Source organism: Microcaecilia unicolor, chromosome 7, assembly GCF_901765095.1.
Source record: "Microcaecilia unicolor chromosome 7, aMicUni1.1, whole genome shotgun sequence".
In the NCBI taxonomy this organism is placed as follows: Eukaryota; Metazoa; Chordata; class Amphibia; order Gymnophiona; family Siphonopidae; genus Microcaecilia; species Microcaecilia unicolor.
In genome coordinates, this window is record NC_044037.1 from 115,272,402 (window position 1) to 115,288,468 (window position 16,067).

General features: G+C 45.5%; 1 protein-coding gene across 1 annotated transcript in view; it reads left to right on the forward strand.

The window, feature by feature from the left end:
• The window catches only part of STK36 (serine/threonine kinase 36), a 385,051-nt gene that overhangs the window by 142,170 nt on the left and 226,814 nt on the right, over positions 1–16,067 (forward strand). Inside the window, exons 11-12 of the mRNA XM_030208993.1 lie at positions 3,235–3,378; positions 3,957–4,136. Of these exons, the coding sequence (XP_030064853.1) occupies positions 3,235–3,378; positions 3,957–4,136 (324 nt within the window). The remainder of the gene's footprint in view (positions 1–3,234; positions 3,379–3,956; positions 4,137–16,067) is intronic.

Below are 16,067 nucleotides of genomic sequence, written 5' to 3' on the forward strand. Positions count from 1 at the left end.
TGTAAACTCCTTGCCGGGGACTTCAGACCTGGAACCAGCGGTTAAAGAGAACCTGGCAGATGTTCCTTGCTTGGGAGACAACAATTTAGTGACAAGGTGGAAGAAGCAGTGGACCTCATCATTAGCATTCTGAAGCCATCGAGTCACTATCCCAGCCCGCTCCTAGTTCAGTTTCCAGGTCCAGGAGATATTTTGGTAGAGGGCAACAGAGGACCTACTACTCAAAGGTGTAGATATTTACCCCTCGTTCCCATCTGCAGCAGCAGAGGGCCCAAAAGTCCCAACCAGCTCCCCAGTCAAAACAAGGGGTGAGCTTTTTACTGGCTCCAGGAGAGCATAGCAGCAATTTCAGAAATCATTCCAAATGATGTAGAAGGGAGGCTGATTTTTTTTCCAGTAAATGTGGCTCCTTGTAACCCGAGACCAGTGGGTTCTCAAAATAGTCCACATGTGCCAAATTCTAGAGTTGGAAAGCTTACTACCAAATTGCTCAGCAAGAGCATCAAAATTAAGCTCTCTGCACGAAGAATTGCTTTCAGAGGAACTCTCTTCCCTTTTACATGCCATTGCAGTTGAACCCACCCCACCATGTGTAAAAGGGAAGGGGCTTTACTCCAAGTACTTTCTGGTCACTAAGAAGATGGGGAGATTCAGCTCCAGCCTAGTCTTAAGGGTCCTGAATTAATATCTGGGAAAGCAGAAGTTCAGAATAGTTTCCTTACCCTACATGATTCAGAAAGGAGATTGGCTTTCCTGTCTGGATTAAAGGATGCCTGTACCCATATACAGATACATCGCAGTCACAGGAAGTATATGAGATTACGAATTGGGAAACGCCACTACAAGTACCTCATACTGCTATTCGGCCATTCAAACACTTACAGGGTTTTCTCAAAATGTCATGCAGTAGTCGCATCATCTCTACACAGACTGGTTGTAAATGTGTTTTCCTACCTAAATGATTGGCTGGTCAAGAGCACATCAAAGAAAGATGCAAAAGAATCAATGTGCAGAACCATTTGGGTGCTGCACCTACTAGGGTTTGATATAAATTACCCCACCTCAGGCCTTCCAAGCAACTGGAATTCATTGGAGCCCTGCTGGACACTACTCAAGCAAGTACTTTCCTTCCACCTCAGAGGATAGAGGCACTCATCTCAGTAGTTCAGGTGGTTCGCCAGAGACATCAGTTCATCAGATATTGAGATTCTAGGCCACGTGGCCTCCACCATGGCATGTTTCAACTTAAGGCAAGCTCAGTGAACCCTGTCTTCCCAATTAACTCAGTCCACAGGGAACTTTCAGGAAGTAATCACTGTCAGAGCTTCTCTGAAAGAATGTCTGTCTTGGTGGCTAATTCACAGCAATTTGGGCAGGAGACTACTACTTCAAATTTCTCAACACCACAAGACAGTTACAGCAGCTGTATCCAGCCTGGGTGGGGAGCTCATATAGGGTGGGCTCCACACCCAAAGCCAATAATCTGCTCCAGACAGGCAACACCAAATAAATCTTCTAGAGCTAAGAGTTATTTGGAATGCTCTGAAAGCATTCAGAGATTAGCTAGCAAACCCTATTATTCTAATTCAGACAACTAGATTGCATTGTACCATATCAATAAGCAGGGAGGCACAGGTTCGTACCTCCTCTGGCAGGAAGCAGCCAGGATATGAAGATAGGCCATCTCCTATGGGATGGTTCTCATCTCATTGAGAAAGCCCCTAAGTTCTATTCCAGACTGGGATCTTATGGCAGATTAGCCTCAGATGCTTTCCTTCTTAATTGGGGGAGAGGTCATTTGTAGGTGTATCCTCTAACACCTCTCATAATAAAAACTTTCTTGAAACTCAAGCAGGACCTGGGAACCAGGATTCTTATGACACCATACTGGCTGCACAGATCTGGTTCCTTCTGCTTCTGGAGCTAGCCTCTGAAGATCCATGGAGGCTGGAGTTCTATACATCCCTCATCGCTCAGAATAAGGGGTCTCTCTTGCCTTCATGGCTTGAATGTTGAGAGGTTAGAAGTTGACTCCTTGGACTTACTGAAGAGTGTCTCTCTGGTTCTACTTGCTTCCAGGAGAGATTCCAGTTGAAGGCCATATGGTTTCAAAAGGAAGAGGTTGCTGTCTGGTGGGAGGGCAAGACTCTAGATCCCTTTTTCTGTCCTACACAGAACTGCTTGAATACCTTCTACATCTGTCAGTCAGGTCAAGACCAACTCAGTAAGGGTTTACCTCAGTTCAATTGGAGCTTGTCATTGGGTAGAGCAGGGGTAGGCAACCTTGGTCCTCAAGTGCCACAACCCAGTTGGGTTTTCAGGCTTTCCCCAGCGAGTATACACAAGATCTATTTGCATGCACTGCCTCCATTGTATGCAAATAGATGTCAAGCATCTTCATTAAGAAAATCCAGCAAATCTGACTGGGTTGCAGTTCTCGAGGACCAAGGTTATAGAGGATAAGCACATCTCTGCCTTTAGTTCACTTCATTAGGAAATCTAAAATCTCCCATCAAGCCCCCAACAGTGTCATGGGATCTCAATGTGACAATGGCAGGCAGGAAGATGCACGCATGAGCAGTGAGCTGCTTCCAAAAGCTTCTAGAAAGAATGTTGGGGAGCACTTGCTGCGCCAGGCTCCATCTGATGACATCGCCCATCGCTGCGTACGTCTAGTAGTGCTATAGAAATGATAAGTAGTAGTAGTGGTACTATCCTTGGAGAACATCTGCTACAGGTAAGTAACTTTGCTTTCCTTGTGATCTGGATTGGCTACTGTTGGAAACAGAATGCTGGCTTAGATGGACCTTTGGTCTGACCCTGTATGGCAATCTTTATGTTCTTATGCCCTTTCTTCCCTGGCTTCAACTTTGCTGATTTCTTCCCTCCTCTTTAAGCTGCATCCTTCCATACCCATTTCCCTTTCTGTGTTTCTCCTCTCCTCTACTCCTCTTAATACTTCCCTCCATCCCTTTCCTTGTCTCTTACCTCTTAGCAGGAACATCAGAAAATAGATCACAAGGAGCAGAGAGCAGGCAGATCAACAGGGAGGAAAGAGGAGCTGCATGGGGAAGGGAGGAGAATATAAATGGGATCAGCCAGAGGAAACGTGATATTGAGGTGAAATGACTAGCTGGCTCACTCTTGGTTTATTATATCAGCCCACAATTCATCTCTATCAGCAACTATAGACTATGTATTCCTTTGTACCTTTCTATATACTTTCATATCCAGGAGGTGGACAGTGATGATGAATGGAAGCAACTGATAAGAGCCACTGAGCCCTCAAATATGCAGCTAACGGCCCCACTGACCCTGCTGTGTGATCCATCTTTCCTGCAACGCATCTGTAACCAACTGCATAGCTCCAGCATACAAGTGAGTGAATGAATTGTTGAGGAGGTAAGAGGTATCTTTCTGTGTCATCTGTATGTTTGCTTTCTTTGTTGCATTTTCAAGCCCTGGATAAGGTTGTCAGAAAGTCTCTTTTCATGCTCTGTGCATATGTCTCATGCACTATTGTGTGTGCCAAGTATTCACTAGTATGTTGTACAAAGTGCTTTGCTAACAGTGTGTATATGTGTGTGTGTATGTATATGTATATGTTTCTCTGTAGCTTGCTTCAGCGACCAGTGGAAGAAGGTTTTGGCCTTTCAGAAGCTAGTAAAAAAAAAATGCATTTTTTATTTATTTATTCCATACTTTCTATACCGCTTTAATTGACAAGCAGGGGAAAGCAGTTCACAATCCTAAAACAAAAATTAGAAGAAACGGAAAAAAGAGAGAACTACAATATTTGACAGGAAAGAACATGTTAATCCAATAAAAATGGTATCTTATTTTCACTTTTTGTTTTGTTTTATATCCATTTATTATCAACGCAGTATGATAAGCTGTAGCAGGTGGCTCTCTATACTATGTCAATGTGTTTGTCTCACACTCTGGTATGTGCCTAGGTGCTGGATGGTATGTTGGAGGGAGCTTCTCGCCTGCGACTTGCACTTCATGTTGTGGGCAACCTGTTGAGCACCAGATGTGACTCTAATCTGCTATACAACTTTTGCCAGAAAGTGAAAATACCTCATATGCTGCTGCACCTCATTGGACAGATCTTGGATAGCACCAACACCCTGGAGGTGAGGTGGAGTTACCCCTGTATATCATGTCGCCATTCCTGCTTCCTCAGGTATTGCATACGGTTGCTTTGCTTTCTAATCATGATTTCCTTCATTTCTTCATCCTTCTTTGATCACCATGGAGCCTTTGGAAATAGATTTATATTAGTTGGATAGATAGTAGTTTATATTTTAGTTGCAAACTCTTTTCATTTTTTTCCTTCCTTGGCAGCCCTGTTACATTGCAACCATGTGAAGTTATATTTTGTTCTACTCACTAGTATGGTTAATTTCCTATTTCCTCAAGCAGAGGCCAATGACTACCTGCTGTTACAACCTCTGCTTGAGGAAACAGGAAATTAACCAGGGCTGCATTCTTGTCTTTGTGTTCAGTTAGTTGTTGGTATCTCATAGGATAATGTTTCCAAATAGGTTTGGTTTGCATGCCCTAAACAAAACTTTACCTCGCTCATCAGCCAGGATATGTTAGCTAGGAATCCCAGTCTCTCTCAAGTGTAATAATAATGCTGTTCTTAATAGTGGCATTGCAGTAAAGAAAGCTTCTCTATCTGGATCTCATAGAGTATAATATGTACATGCAGCTAATCAGGGTTATTCTTGAAGTTCTTTTATTCAAGCAAGTGATACCCAATACAACTAGGACTATTTCTGTTTCCTTGTGCCACATTTTTCTTGGGCTCTGATTGCACCACTTGTTGCTCAGTGATCTTCTCCATATACCATACTTATTTTCTATCAGCTCTTCCTTGATGTGACTTTAAAGCTGATTTTCTTGGCAGTAGTTTTGGCAGTTTTTTCTAAGGCAAATGAGTGTCAGGCTTCTCACAGAAGCACAGGGTTCGTGAGCCCTTGGATCACTGCCGTGGCAAGGCAGAACAGGACTGGAACCCCGGACTGGAGTTGCAGCAGAGGCAAACAAGCTGGGACAGGCAGAGCAGGAACAGCTAGACTTCACCTGAGCTTGACCGCTGTTCCCCAGGAGTTGAGCCCCTGGGTGCAGGCGGCCGGCAGGACTTATAGGACAGGGCAGGAACTGGATACCAACAGGAAACACACAACAGAGTCAGGACTAAAAGCTGCCAGGCAGCCACTAAGACAGAAACACAGACAGGTGAGAGTCAGGACTGAAAGCTGCCAAGCAACCACTAAAAAGGAATGCAGACACAAGACAAGGAAATGCAGAGCAGAAACAAGACTAGGAACTAAGCAATAAAACCAAAGCTAACTACACACAAACAAACTAGAACCAGGCAAGAAACTCAGACTAGAACTGGACTAGGCAGAAGTGCACAGAGCACAGCCACATACCAGGGACCTTAGACGATGCAAAGGCAAACACAGAAGTTTCCAGGTGGCTAATAAAGCCTATCAGCAGCTGAAGTTCAGCTGCAGGAATCACAAGGCAGCTATGGGTGCTGTTCAGGCACAAACAAGAAAAGCAAGTCTGGCAGCCTGGAAGATCCGGACCGGACTAGGCTGAAGTCTGGAACGTGTGACAGTTCATAGCAGCCACCGGTTCAGGCCACCAGAGGGCGAGGTGAGCACAGACAAGGAAACAGTCACGACCGTGACAATGAGAAGAGATATCTCTTTGTTTTACTAAAGCATAAAGCTGTGTTTCAATATTCTAAGTCACAAGCAAAAACCAATAAGAAAGAGACTGCTGTGGTCAAGTATATGGAAGCCAAAGGTGCTTCCCACCATGTTCTCCTAGAGATGGAATATAGAAAGACATAAAAATGCTCCTAGGAGTTTTATGTCTTCAATACACATAGTAATGAGAATGATTGTGGATTCACTGTATAATGCATTCTCCAAGGACAAGCAAGCCTAATGTATTCTCACATATGGGTGACATCATCCAGTGGAGCCTGGTGCAGATGCTGCCTAGCACGCATAGTTTTAAGAAAGTTTTGGCTGTGTCCCACCACGCATGCTCAGGTGCCTTCTCACCCAATGTGCAAGCACAGGTACCTCAGTCTGTTCTTTCCGCAGAGTTAGAAGGACGCATTTTGGTATCTGCCTTCAGTACTTAGTACTTTTGCTTTTCGAGTGCCTTCCTGTGCAGGTTTAGCACTTATTTTCAGTTTTTTACTCAGTATTTTTCTTGTTTTACTTCACTAATTATTTTCTTATCAGCCCTTCAAGTTTTCGTTATTTTTTGTGGCTCTTTAGGCACGTTTAGGCCTGAGTACTGGCCTCAGTTTCGGTCTCGCACTCTTTATTCTGACCTTCAAAACTGAGGAATTTAATTTGGCCACTATTCTTTTCCTGATGTCTAAGACCTCCAGTGGCTTCAAAAGGTAATGTAATCGGGTGATTTCTGCCATGGACCCGCACAATTGGTGCATTCAGTGCCTCGGGCCTGACCACCAGCCTCTCTATTTACAAATGCAGCTGAGGACACAGAGGGCATGTCGAGTCCAACAGAGAAACTTTTTGGCTCCTTGAAGGCCGGTCCATCGACATTGGCAGCATCAACTTTGATGGCTGCCTGCACTACCTCTACCACTGGGAGTGCACCGGCATCAAGGAAGTCTCCACCTCTACATCAGGCGCAGGTGGCAGACCCCGGGGCCAGTCAGCATCAGATCTGACACCAAGGACACGTATGGGTTCAACATTGTCCTCTTCGGCATCAAGGGATCATGATGCTGTGTGCTGAGGGAAGCCTAAGAAGCATTGGCATCAGTCCTCATCAAAGCACGGTGCTGGGAATCCTGGGGCATTGGAGTAGCCAGTTCCTGAGAATAGTCAGCACCAGGAGGATTGCTCCTCCTCTTTAGTGGAGGTGCCAGTGCACCAGTCTACGGTAAGTCAGGCTTCCACTTCCAGTACGGCACTGAGTCCACTCCCAGCTGTCTCTGACCTGGCTTCCCAGGCTTTGCTGATGCCTCCTCTCGATGAACAGTACCAGGCCTTGCTCAGGGAGGAGCTGGTGCAGATGTTCCAGCTGCACTCTGCTCAGGTATTGTGGGCACTTTTGCCAGCTGCAGCTCAGTCTCAACTCCTTCCTGAGGCCCAGGCTGTGCCTGTGGCGTGGTCTTTAATGCCAGCACCTTGACGGATGTCAAAGTCAGCCATGCAGCACTGCCCTCAACATTGAGAGAGAAAGCTTCCCCAGAGTCGCAGGGTGGGGGGCTATACCTTGGCACCCTCTAGGGAGGTGGACATGGTACCACTGGGCTGAGGCAAGCCAAGACTCACTTGGAGCATCCTGAGTACCTAGAGGAGTCTGTTCTGGACTGTTTGTGGGAGTCAGATGAGGATCCGCATTGCTTCTTGGAGGAGGAGTCTTATGGTATCCCTTCTGACCACTTCCCACCACAGGAGAGGTATAAATCTCCACCTGAGAGTCTATTGTTCAGTGGTTTTGTGAAGGAGATGGCTTCAACCATCCCATTTAAGTTGGAAACAAAGGAGGAGCCCAAGGCTGAGATGTAATCAGTCTTGAACTACGAATCTCCTCCCAGGGAGGGAGTCACAGTTCCATTACACCCTATCCTGAAAGAGGCATTGATGAAGAACTGGAAATTTCACCTCTCAGTGCAGGTTGTACCAAAAAAGGTGGATACACAGTATCGTATCCAAAAGGCTTCTGAATTCGAAAGGGCACAACTGCCTCACCACTCCCTAGTGGTTTAATCCACTCTCAAGTGGGCCAGAAGCTCCAGGTCTCATGCCTCGGCACCCCCAGGTAGGGAGGCTTGTATTCTGTACTCATTTGGGAGAAAACTGTATCAGGCCGTGATGCTTATTGTCCGCATCCAGACCAACCCAGCTCTACACGAGCATCCACTTGAAGTCTTTCACGAGCAGTGCGCTTAGTCTCGTGAACTTTCTCCCTCAGGAGCAGTTCACAGAGCTTTGTCAGTTGGCTAAAAAGCAGCTGGAGTGCAGGACGTATCTGGCCAGGGGCACCTGTGATACTTTTGGTATTTTATTTATTTATTTATTTATTTATTTATTTATTTATTGGGATTTATTAACCACCTTTATAAAGAGATTCACCCAAGACAGTGTACAGCAGGTACAGTTTAACATAAAACTGAAATTTAGTTAACAGTATAACAATAGTAAAAATTGCCAAATATAAACATAAATACAATAAATGAGGTGAGAACATCAAATCAAAACCTAATAATAGGACTACTACCATGAAACAGTATCAATAATATACACTTAGCACCACTGAAATTCAAATAACAGAGATATAATACGATGCCTGTATAATACTAATGAAACATCTAATAAGCACGCATTAGATCATTCAAATAACATAGATATGATGCTAATCTAGGGTAGCATTTTCTGAAATGCTACCTGTTCCATGCGCAGGGCCCAAGAGACAGGCAGAGCTCCGGAGTTTCTATGCGTGGATGAGACAATGGTGCAGGAAGTAGGGTTTTAGATTTGTTAGGAACTGGGCAACATTCTGGGGAAGGGGGAGCCTATTCCGAAAGGATGGGCTCCACCTTAACCAGGGTGGGACCAGGCTGCTGGCGTCAGCATTTAAAAAGGAGATAGAGCAGCTTTTAAACTAGAAATGGGGGGAAGGCCGACAGTCGCTCAGAAGCGCATGGTTCGGGATAAGGTATCTTGCAAAGATACCTCACAAACAGGGAAGATAGGATTTCTGGATAGTGAGGTTGCACAACAGACCGTGGTAGGCCAGGAGCCCTTAAATACAATTAAAGATCAGACAAAAGATGGCAAATCAGTAGTGTCCAGTACTAAGCATCATGCAAATAGGAACAACAAACATACTCTGAAATGTCTATATGTAAATGCTAGGAGTCTAAGAAATAAGATGGGAGGGTTGGAATATATTGCACTAAAATGAAAAATTGGATATAATAGGCATTACTCTCCCCGTATGTTCCCACTCGTAACCGCCGCTCTCAGGACAAATCACTCCTATCTGTACCCTTCTCTACCACCGCTAACTCCAGACTCCGCCCCTTCTGCCTCGCATCACCTTATGCCTGGAACAGACTTCCCGAGCCCATACGCCATGCGCCCTCCCTGCCCATCTTCAAGTCCTTACTCAAAGCCCATCTCTTCTCCCTTGCCTTTGGCGTCTAACCACCTTCCCCATTCATGTTACCTACACTGACTACATAGTTTGTAACCTCTAGATTGTAAGCTACTTAGTGTATAACCTTTAGATTGTAAGCTACCTACACTGACTACATAGTTTGTAACCTTTAGATTGTAAGCTCTCCTGACAGGGACTGTCCTTCCCCATGTTAAACTTGTACAGCGCTGCGTAACCCTGGCAGCGCTATAGAAATGCTAAGTAGTAGTAGTAGTAGTAGTAATTACTGAGACCTGGTGGAAGGAGGATAACCAGTGGGACACTGTCATACCGGGGTACAAAGTATATCGTAACATAGTAACATAGTAGATGACGGCAGAAAAAGACCTGCATGGTCCATTCAGTCTGCCCAAGACAAACTCATATTTGTATACCTTACCTTGAATTTGTACCCGTCCTTTTCAGGGCACAGACCATATAAGTCTGCCCAGCAGTATTTCCCGCCTCCCAACCACCAGTCCCGCCTCCCATCACCGGCTCTGGTACAGACCGTATAAGTCTGCCTTCCCCTATCCTCACCTCCCAACCACCAACCCCTCTTCCCCCCACCTGCTCCGCCACCCAATTTCAGCTAAGCTTCTGAGGATCCATTCCTTCTGCACAGGATTCCTCTATGCATATCCCTTGCATGTTTGAACTCCGTTACCGTTTTCATCTCCACCACCTCCCGCGGGAGGGCATTCCAAGCGTCCACCACCCTCTCCGTGAAAAAATACTTCCTGACATCTTTCCTGAATCCGCCCCCCTTCAATCTCATTTCATGTCCTCTCGTTCTACCGCCTTCCCATCTCCGGAAAAGATTCGTTTGCGGATTAATACCTTTCAAATATTTGAACGTCTGTATCATATCACCCCTGTTCCTCCTTTCCTCCAGGGTGTACATGTTCAGGTCAGCAAGCCTCTCTTCATACGTCTTGGAACGCAAATCCCATACCATCCTCGTAGCTTTTCTTTGCACCGCTTCCATTTTTTTAACATCCTTCGCAAGATACGGCCTCCAAAACTGAACACAATACTCCAGGTGGGGCCTCACCAACGTCTTATACAGGGGCATTAAAACCTCCTTTCTTCTGCTGGTCACTCCTCTCTCTATATAGCCTAGCAATCTTCTAGCTATGGCCACCGCCTTGTCGCACTGTTTCGTCGCCTTCAGGTACTCAGATACTATCACCCCAAGATCCCTCTCCCCGTCCGTGCCTATCAGACTCTCCCCGCCTAACACATACGTCTCCCTTGGATTTCTACTCCCTAAGTGCATCACTTTGCATTGAATTTTAATTGCCAAACGTTAGACCATTCTTCTAGCTTCTTCAGATCTTTTTTCATGTTTTCCACTCCCTCCGGGGTGTCCACTCTGTTGGAAATCTTGGTGTCATCTACAAAAAGGCAAACTTTACCTTGTAACCCTTCGGCAATGTCACTCACAAATATAATGAACAGAATGGGCCCCAGCACCGATCCCTGAGGCACTCCACTACTCACCTTTCCCTCCTCCGAGCGAACTCCATTCACCACCACCCTCTGGCGTCTGTCCGTCAACCAGTTCCTAATCCAGTTCACCACTTCGGGTCCTATCTTCAGGCCGTATAGTTTATTTAAGAGCCTCCTGTGGGGAACCGTGTCAAAAGCCTTGCTGAAATCTAAGTAGATTACGTCCATAGCACGTCCTTGATTTAATTCTCCTGTCACCCAATCAAAGAACTCAATGAGATTTGTTTGGCACGATTTCCCTTTGGTGAAACCATGTTGTCTCGGATCTTGCAACTTATTGGCTTCCAGGAAATTCACTATCCTTTCCTTCAGCATGGCTTCCATTACTTTTCCAATAACCGAAGTGAGGCTTACCGGCCTGTAGTTTCCAGCTTCTTCCCTATCACCACTTTTGTGAAGAGGGACCACCTCCGCCGTTCTCCAATCCCTTGGAACCTCTCCCGTCTGCAAGGATTTATTAAACAAGTCTTTAAGAGGACCCGCCAGAACCTCTCTGAGCTCCCTCAGTATTCTGGGGTGGATCCCATCCGGCCCCATGGCTTTGTCCACCTTTAGCTTTCCAAGTTGTTGATACACACTCTCTTCTGTGAATGGCACTCTATCCACCTCATTCTCAGGTGTACTTTTCCCAGTCCCTCTTGGTCCTTCCCCAGGGTTTTGTTCAGTGAAAACAGAACAAAAGTATCTGTTTAGCAAATCGTAGTGATAGGGTGGACCGGACTGGTGGAGGGGTAGCATTGTATATTAACGAGAGCCTTGACTCAGATAGATTACAAATTCAGCAGGACACAAATCACACCTTTGAATCATTGTGGGTTGAAATTCCATGTATAAAAGGGAAAAGGACGGTGATAGGAGTGTACTATCGTCTGCCTCGTCAGGATGAGCAGGTAGACGCAGAAATGATAAAAGAAATCAGAGATGCAAACAAAATGGGCAATGTGATAATAATGGGTGACTTCAATTATCCAAATATAGACTGGGTAAATGTAACATTGGGACACGCCAGAGAGGTACAATTCCTTGATGAAATCAAGGACAGCTTTATGGAGCAGCTAGTGCAGGAGCCGACAAGAGAAGGAAAAATTCTAGATTTGGTCCTTAGTAGAGCATATGATCTGGTGAGGGACATTATGGTACTGGGGCCGCTTGATAACAGTGATCATAATATGATCAGTTTTAATATCAATCTTGAAGTAACTATACACAGGAAGTCAAATACATTCAGGGCCGTTGAAACCCAGTAAGCAGGGTAAGCACCGCAGGGGGGCGCTTGCCTTCAAGGGTGCCGCTATGGCGCCATACCGCGCCGCCCTTGGGGGTCTAAATCTTTAATTTACCTCCGTCCCAGCAGCCGCATCATTTGAAAGCCCTGCCCATCTCTAGCCTTCCCTCCCTTCGTGAGCTCGTTCCGCAGAGTCCCGCCTTCTGATGTCATTTTCTCAAGGGCTGGACTCTGAGGGAACGAACTCACGAAGAGAGGGAAGCCTAGAGACAGGCAGGGCTTTGAAATGACGCAGCCGCTGGGACAGAGGTAAATTAAAAAAGAAACCACGCAGGGTGGCAAGAAGAAAAAGGGGGATGTTGGGGGGAGAAGAGGGCGGGCAGGTGGCCATAAATGGGAGGGGGATGGGGCGAAGGAGAATCGCTGGACGGGGGCAGGGTGGGAGAAGAGAGAAAGGAGATGCTGGGGGGGGGAGGCATCAACATAGTCTGCAGGGGACGCCAGAGACCCTAGGACCGGCCCTGAATACATTAGCGTTTAACTTTAAAAAAGGAGACTATGATAAAATGAGAAGAACGGTGGAAAAAAAAAACTTAGGGGGACAACTGAGAGGGTAAAAACTGTACAACAGGCATGGACGCTGTTCAAAAATACCATCCTGGAGGCCCAGGCCAAACATATTCCACTAATTAGAAAAGAAAGACGGAACTCCAAAAGACAGCCGGCCTGGTTGAAAAGTGAGGTGAAGGAAAGGAGCAGCTCGCAGAGTAAAAAACTTGCATCAGGCGTGGATGCTGTTTAAAAACACCATCCTGGAGGTTCAGGACAAATATATTCCACGTATTAGAAAAAAGGGAAAAAAGACTAAACGTCAGCCGGCGTGGCTAAACAGTAAGATAAAGGAAATCATTAGAGCCAAAAAACAATCCTTCAGAAAGTGGAGAAGAGAACCAACTGAAAGTAACAGGATAGATCATAAGGAATGCCAAGCCAAATGCAAAGCGGAGATAAGGAGGGCAAAAAAGGACTTTGAGAAGAAATTAGCGTTGGAAGCAAAAATACATAGTAAAAACTTTTTAGATACATTAAAAGCAGGAAACCGGCCAAAGAGTCGGTTGGGCCGCTGGACGAAAATGGTGTTAAAGGGGCGATCAAGGAGGACAAAGCCGTAGCGGAGAAATTAAATGAATTCTTTGCTTCGGTCTTCACCGAGGAGGATTTGGGGGGGACACCGGTGCCGGAAAGAATATTTGAAGCGGGGGAGTCGGAGAAACTAAACAAATTCTCTGTAACCTTGGAGGATGTAATGGGTCAGTTCAGCAAGCTGAAGAGTAGTAAATCACCGGGACCTGATGGTATTCATCCCAGAGTATTAATAGAACTAAAAAATGAACTTGCGGAGCTACTGTTAGAAATATGCAATCTGTCCCTAAAATCGAGTGTAATACCGGAAGACTGGAGGGTAGCCAATGTTACTCCGATTTTTAAGAAAGGTTCCAGAGGAGATCCGGGAAATTATAGACCGGTGAGTCTGACGTCGGTGCCGGGCAAGATGGTGGAGGCTATTATTAAGAATAAAATTGCAGAGCATATACAAAAACATGGACTGATGAGACAAAGTCAGCACGGATTTAGTGAAGGGAAGTCTTGCCTCACCAATCTAATGCATTTTTTTGAGGGGGTAAGCAAACATGTGGACAATGGGGAGCCGGTTGATATTGTATATCTGGATTTTCAGAAGGCGTTTGACAAAGTGCCGCACGAAAGACTCCTGAAGAAATTGCAGAGTCATGGAATCGGAGGTAGGGTATTATTATGGATTAAGAACTGGTTGAAAGATAGGAAGCAGAGAGTAGGATTGCGTGGCCAGTATTCTCAGTGGAGGAGGGTAGTTAGTGGGGTCCCGCAGGGGTCTGTGCTGGGTCCGTTGCTTTTTAATGTATTTATAAATGACCTAGAGATGGGAATAACTAGTGAGGTAATTAAATTCGCCGATGACACAAAATTATTCAGGGTCGTCAAGTCGCAGGAGGAATGTGAACGATTACAGGAGGACCTTGCGAGACTGGGAGAATGGGCGTGCAAGTGGCAGATGAAGTTCAATGTTGACAAGTGCAAAGTGATGCATGTGGGTAAGAGGAACCCGAATTATAGCTACGTCTTGCAAGGTTCCGCGTTAGGAGTTACGGATCAAGAAAGGGATCTGGGTGTCGTCGTCGATGATACGCTGAAACCTTCTGCTCAGTGTGCTGCTGCGGCTAGGAAAGCGAATAGAATGTTGGGTGTTATTAAGAAGGGTATGGAGTCCAGGTGTGCGGATGTTATAATGCCGTTGTATCGCTCCATGGTGCGACCGCACCTGGAGTATTGTGTTCAGTACTGGTCTCCGTATCTCAAAAAAGATATAGTAGAATTGGAAAAGGTACAGCGAAGGGCGACGAAAATGATAGTGGGGATGGGACGACTTTCCTATGAAGAGAGGCTGAGAAGGCTAGGGCTTTTCAGCTTGGAGAAGAGACGGCTGAGGGGAGATATGATAGAAGTGTATAAAATAATGAGTGGAATGGATCGGGTGGATGTGAAGCGACTGTTCACGCTATCCAAAAATACTAGGACTAGAGGGCATGAGTTGAAGCTACAGTGTGGTAAATTTAAAACGAATCGGAGAAAACTTTTCTTCACCCAACGTGTAATTAGACTCTGGAATTCATTGCCGGAGAACGTGGTACGGGCGGTTAGCTTGACGGAGTTTAAAAAGGGGTTAGATAGATTCCTAAAGGACAAGTCCATAGACCGCTATTAAATGGACTGGAAAAATTCCTCATTTTTAGGTATAACTTGTCTGGAATGTTTTTACGTTTGGGGAGCGTGCCAGGTGCCCTTGACCTGGATTGGCCACTGTCGGTGACAGGATGCTGGGCTAGATGGACCTTTGGTCTTTCCCAGTATGGCACTACTTATGTACTTATGTAAGGAAGCTATTAGGGCTAAAAGAAATGCCTTCAGAAAATGGAAGAAGGAACCGTCTGAAAATAACAAGAAGCAGCATAAGGAGTGTCAAAGCAAATGCAAGGCGCAGATAAAGAAGGCCAAGAGGGATTACGAAAAAAAGATAGCATTAGAGGCAAAAAAACATAGTAAAAATTTTTTTCGGTGTATTAAAAGCAGGAAGCCGGCAAAATTGGTTGGGCCGCTGGATGACCGAGGGGTAAAAGGGGCGATCAAGGAAGACAAAGACGTAGCGGAGAGATTGAATGAATTCTTTGCTTCGGTCTTCACCGAGGAAGATTTGGGTGGGATACCAGTGTCGGAAATTATATTTCAAGCGGACGAGTCGGAGAAACTTACTGACTTCACGGTAAACCTGGAGGACGTAATGGGGCAGTTCAGCAAACTGAAGAGTAGCAAATCTCCTGGATCGGATGGTATTCATCCTAGAGTACTGATAGAACTGAAAAATGAGCTTGCGGAGCTACTGCTAGTGATATTCAATTTATCCTTAAAATCAAGCGTGGTACCAGAAGATTGGAGGGTGGCCAATGTAACGCCCATTTTTAAAAAAGGTTCCAGGGGAGATCCGGGAAATTTTAGACCGGTGAGTCTGACATTGGTGCTGGGGAAAATGGTAGAAAAACAAGATTACAGAGCACATCCGAGGACATGGATTACTGAGTTCGAGTCAGCACGGCTTTTGTGTGGGGAAATCTTGCCTGACCAATTTACTTCAATTCTTTGAAGGAGTAAACAAACATGTGGACAAAGGGGAGCCGGTTGATATAGAGGGGAATAATCAAATGTCGCCGGCGAAATCAATCGCCGGCGATCTATTTTGGCGGCGCCGCAACAGCTGGCCGGAACCGTATTATCGAAAAAGATGGCCGGCCAACTTTTGTTTCGATAATACGGTTGGGGCCGGCCAAATGCCACAGATCGCCGGGTTTGAGATGGCCGACTTTGTTTTTCAGCGATAATGAGAGGAGTGTGGTAGCCGTGTTAGTCCACTCTTAAGGTTATCAATAGAAATCAAACAAAATAAAACATGGAAAAGAAAATAAGATGATACCTTTTTTATTGGACATAACTTAATACATTTCTTGATTAGCTTTCGAAGGTTGCC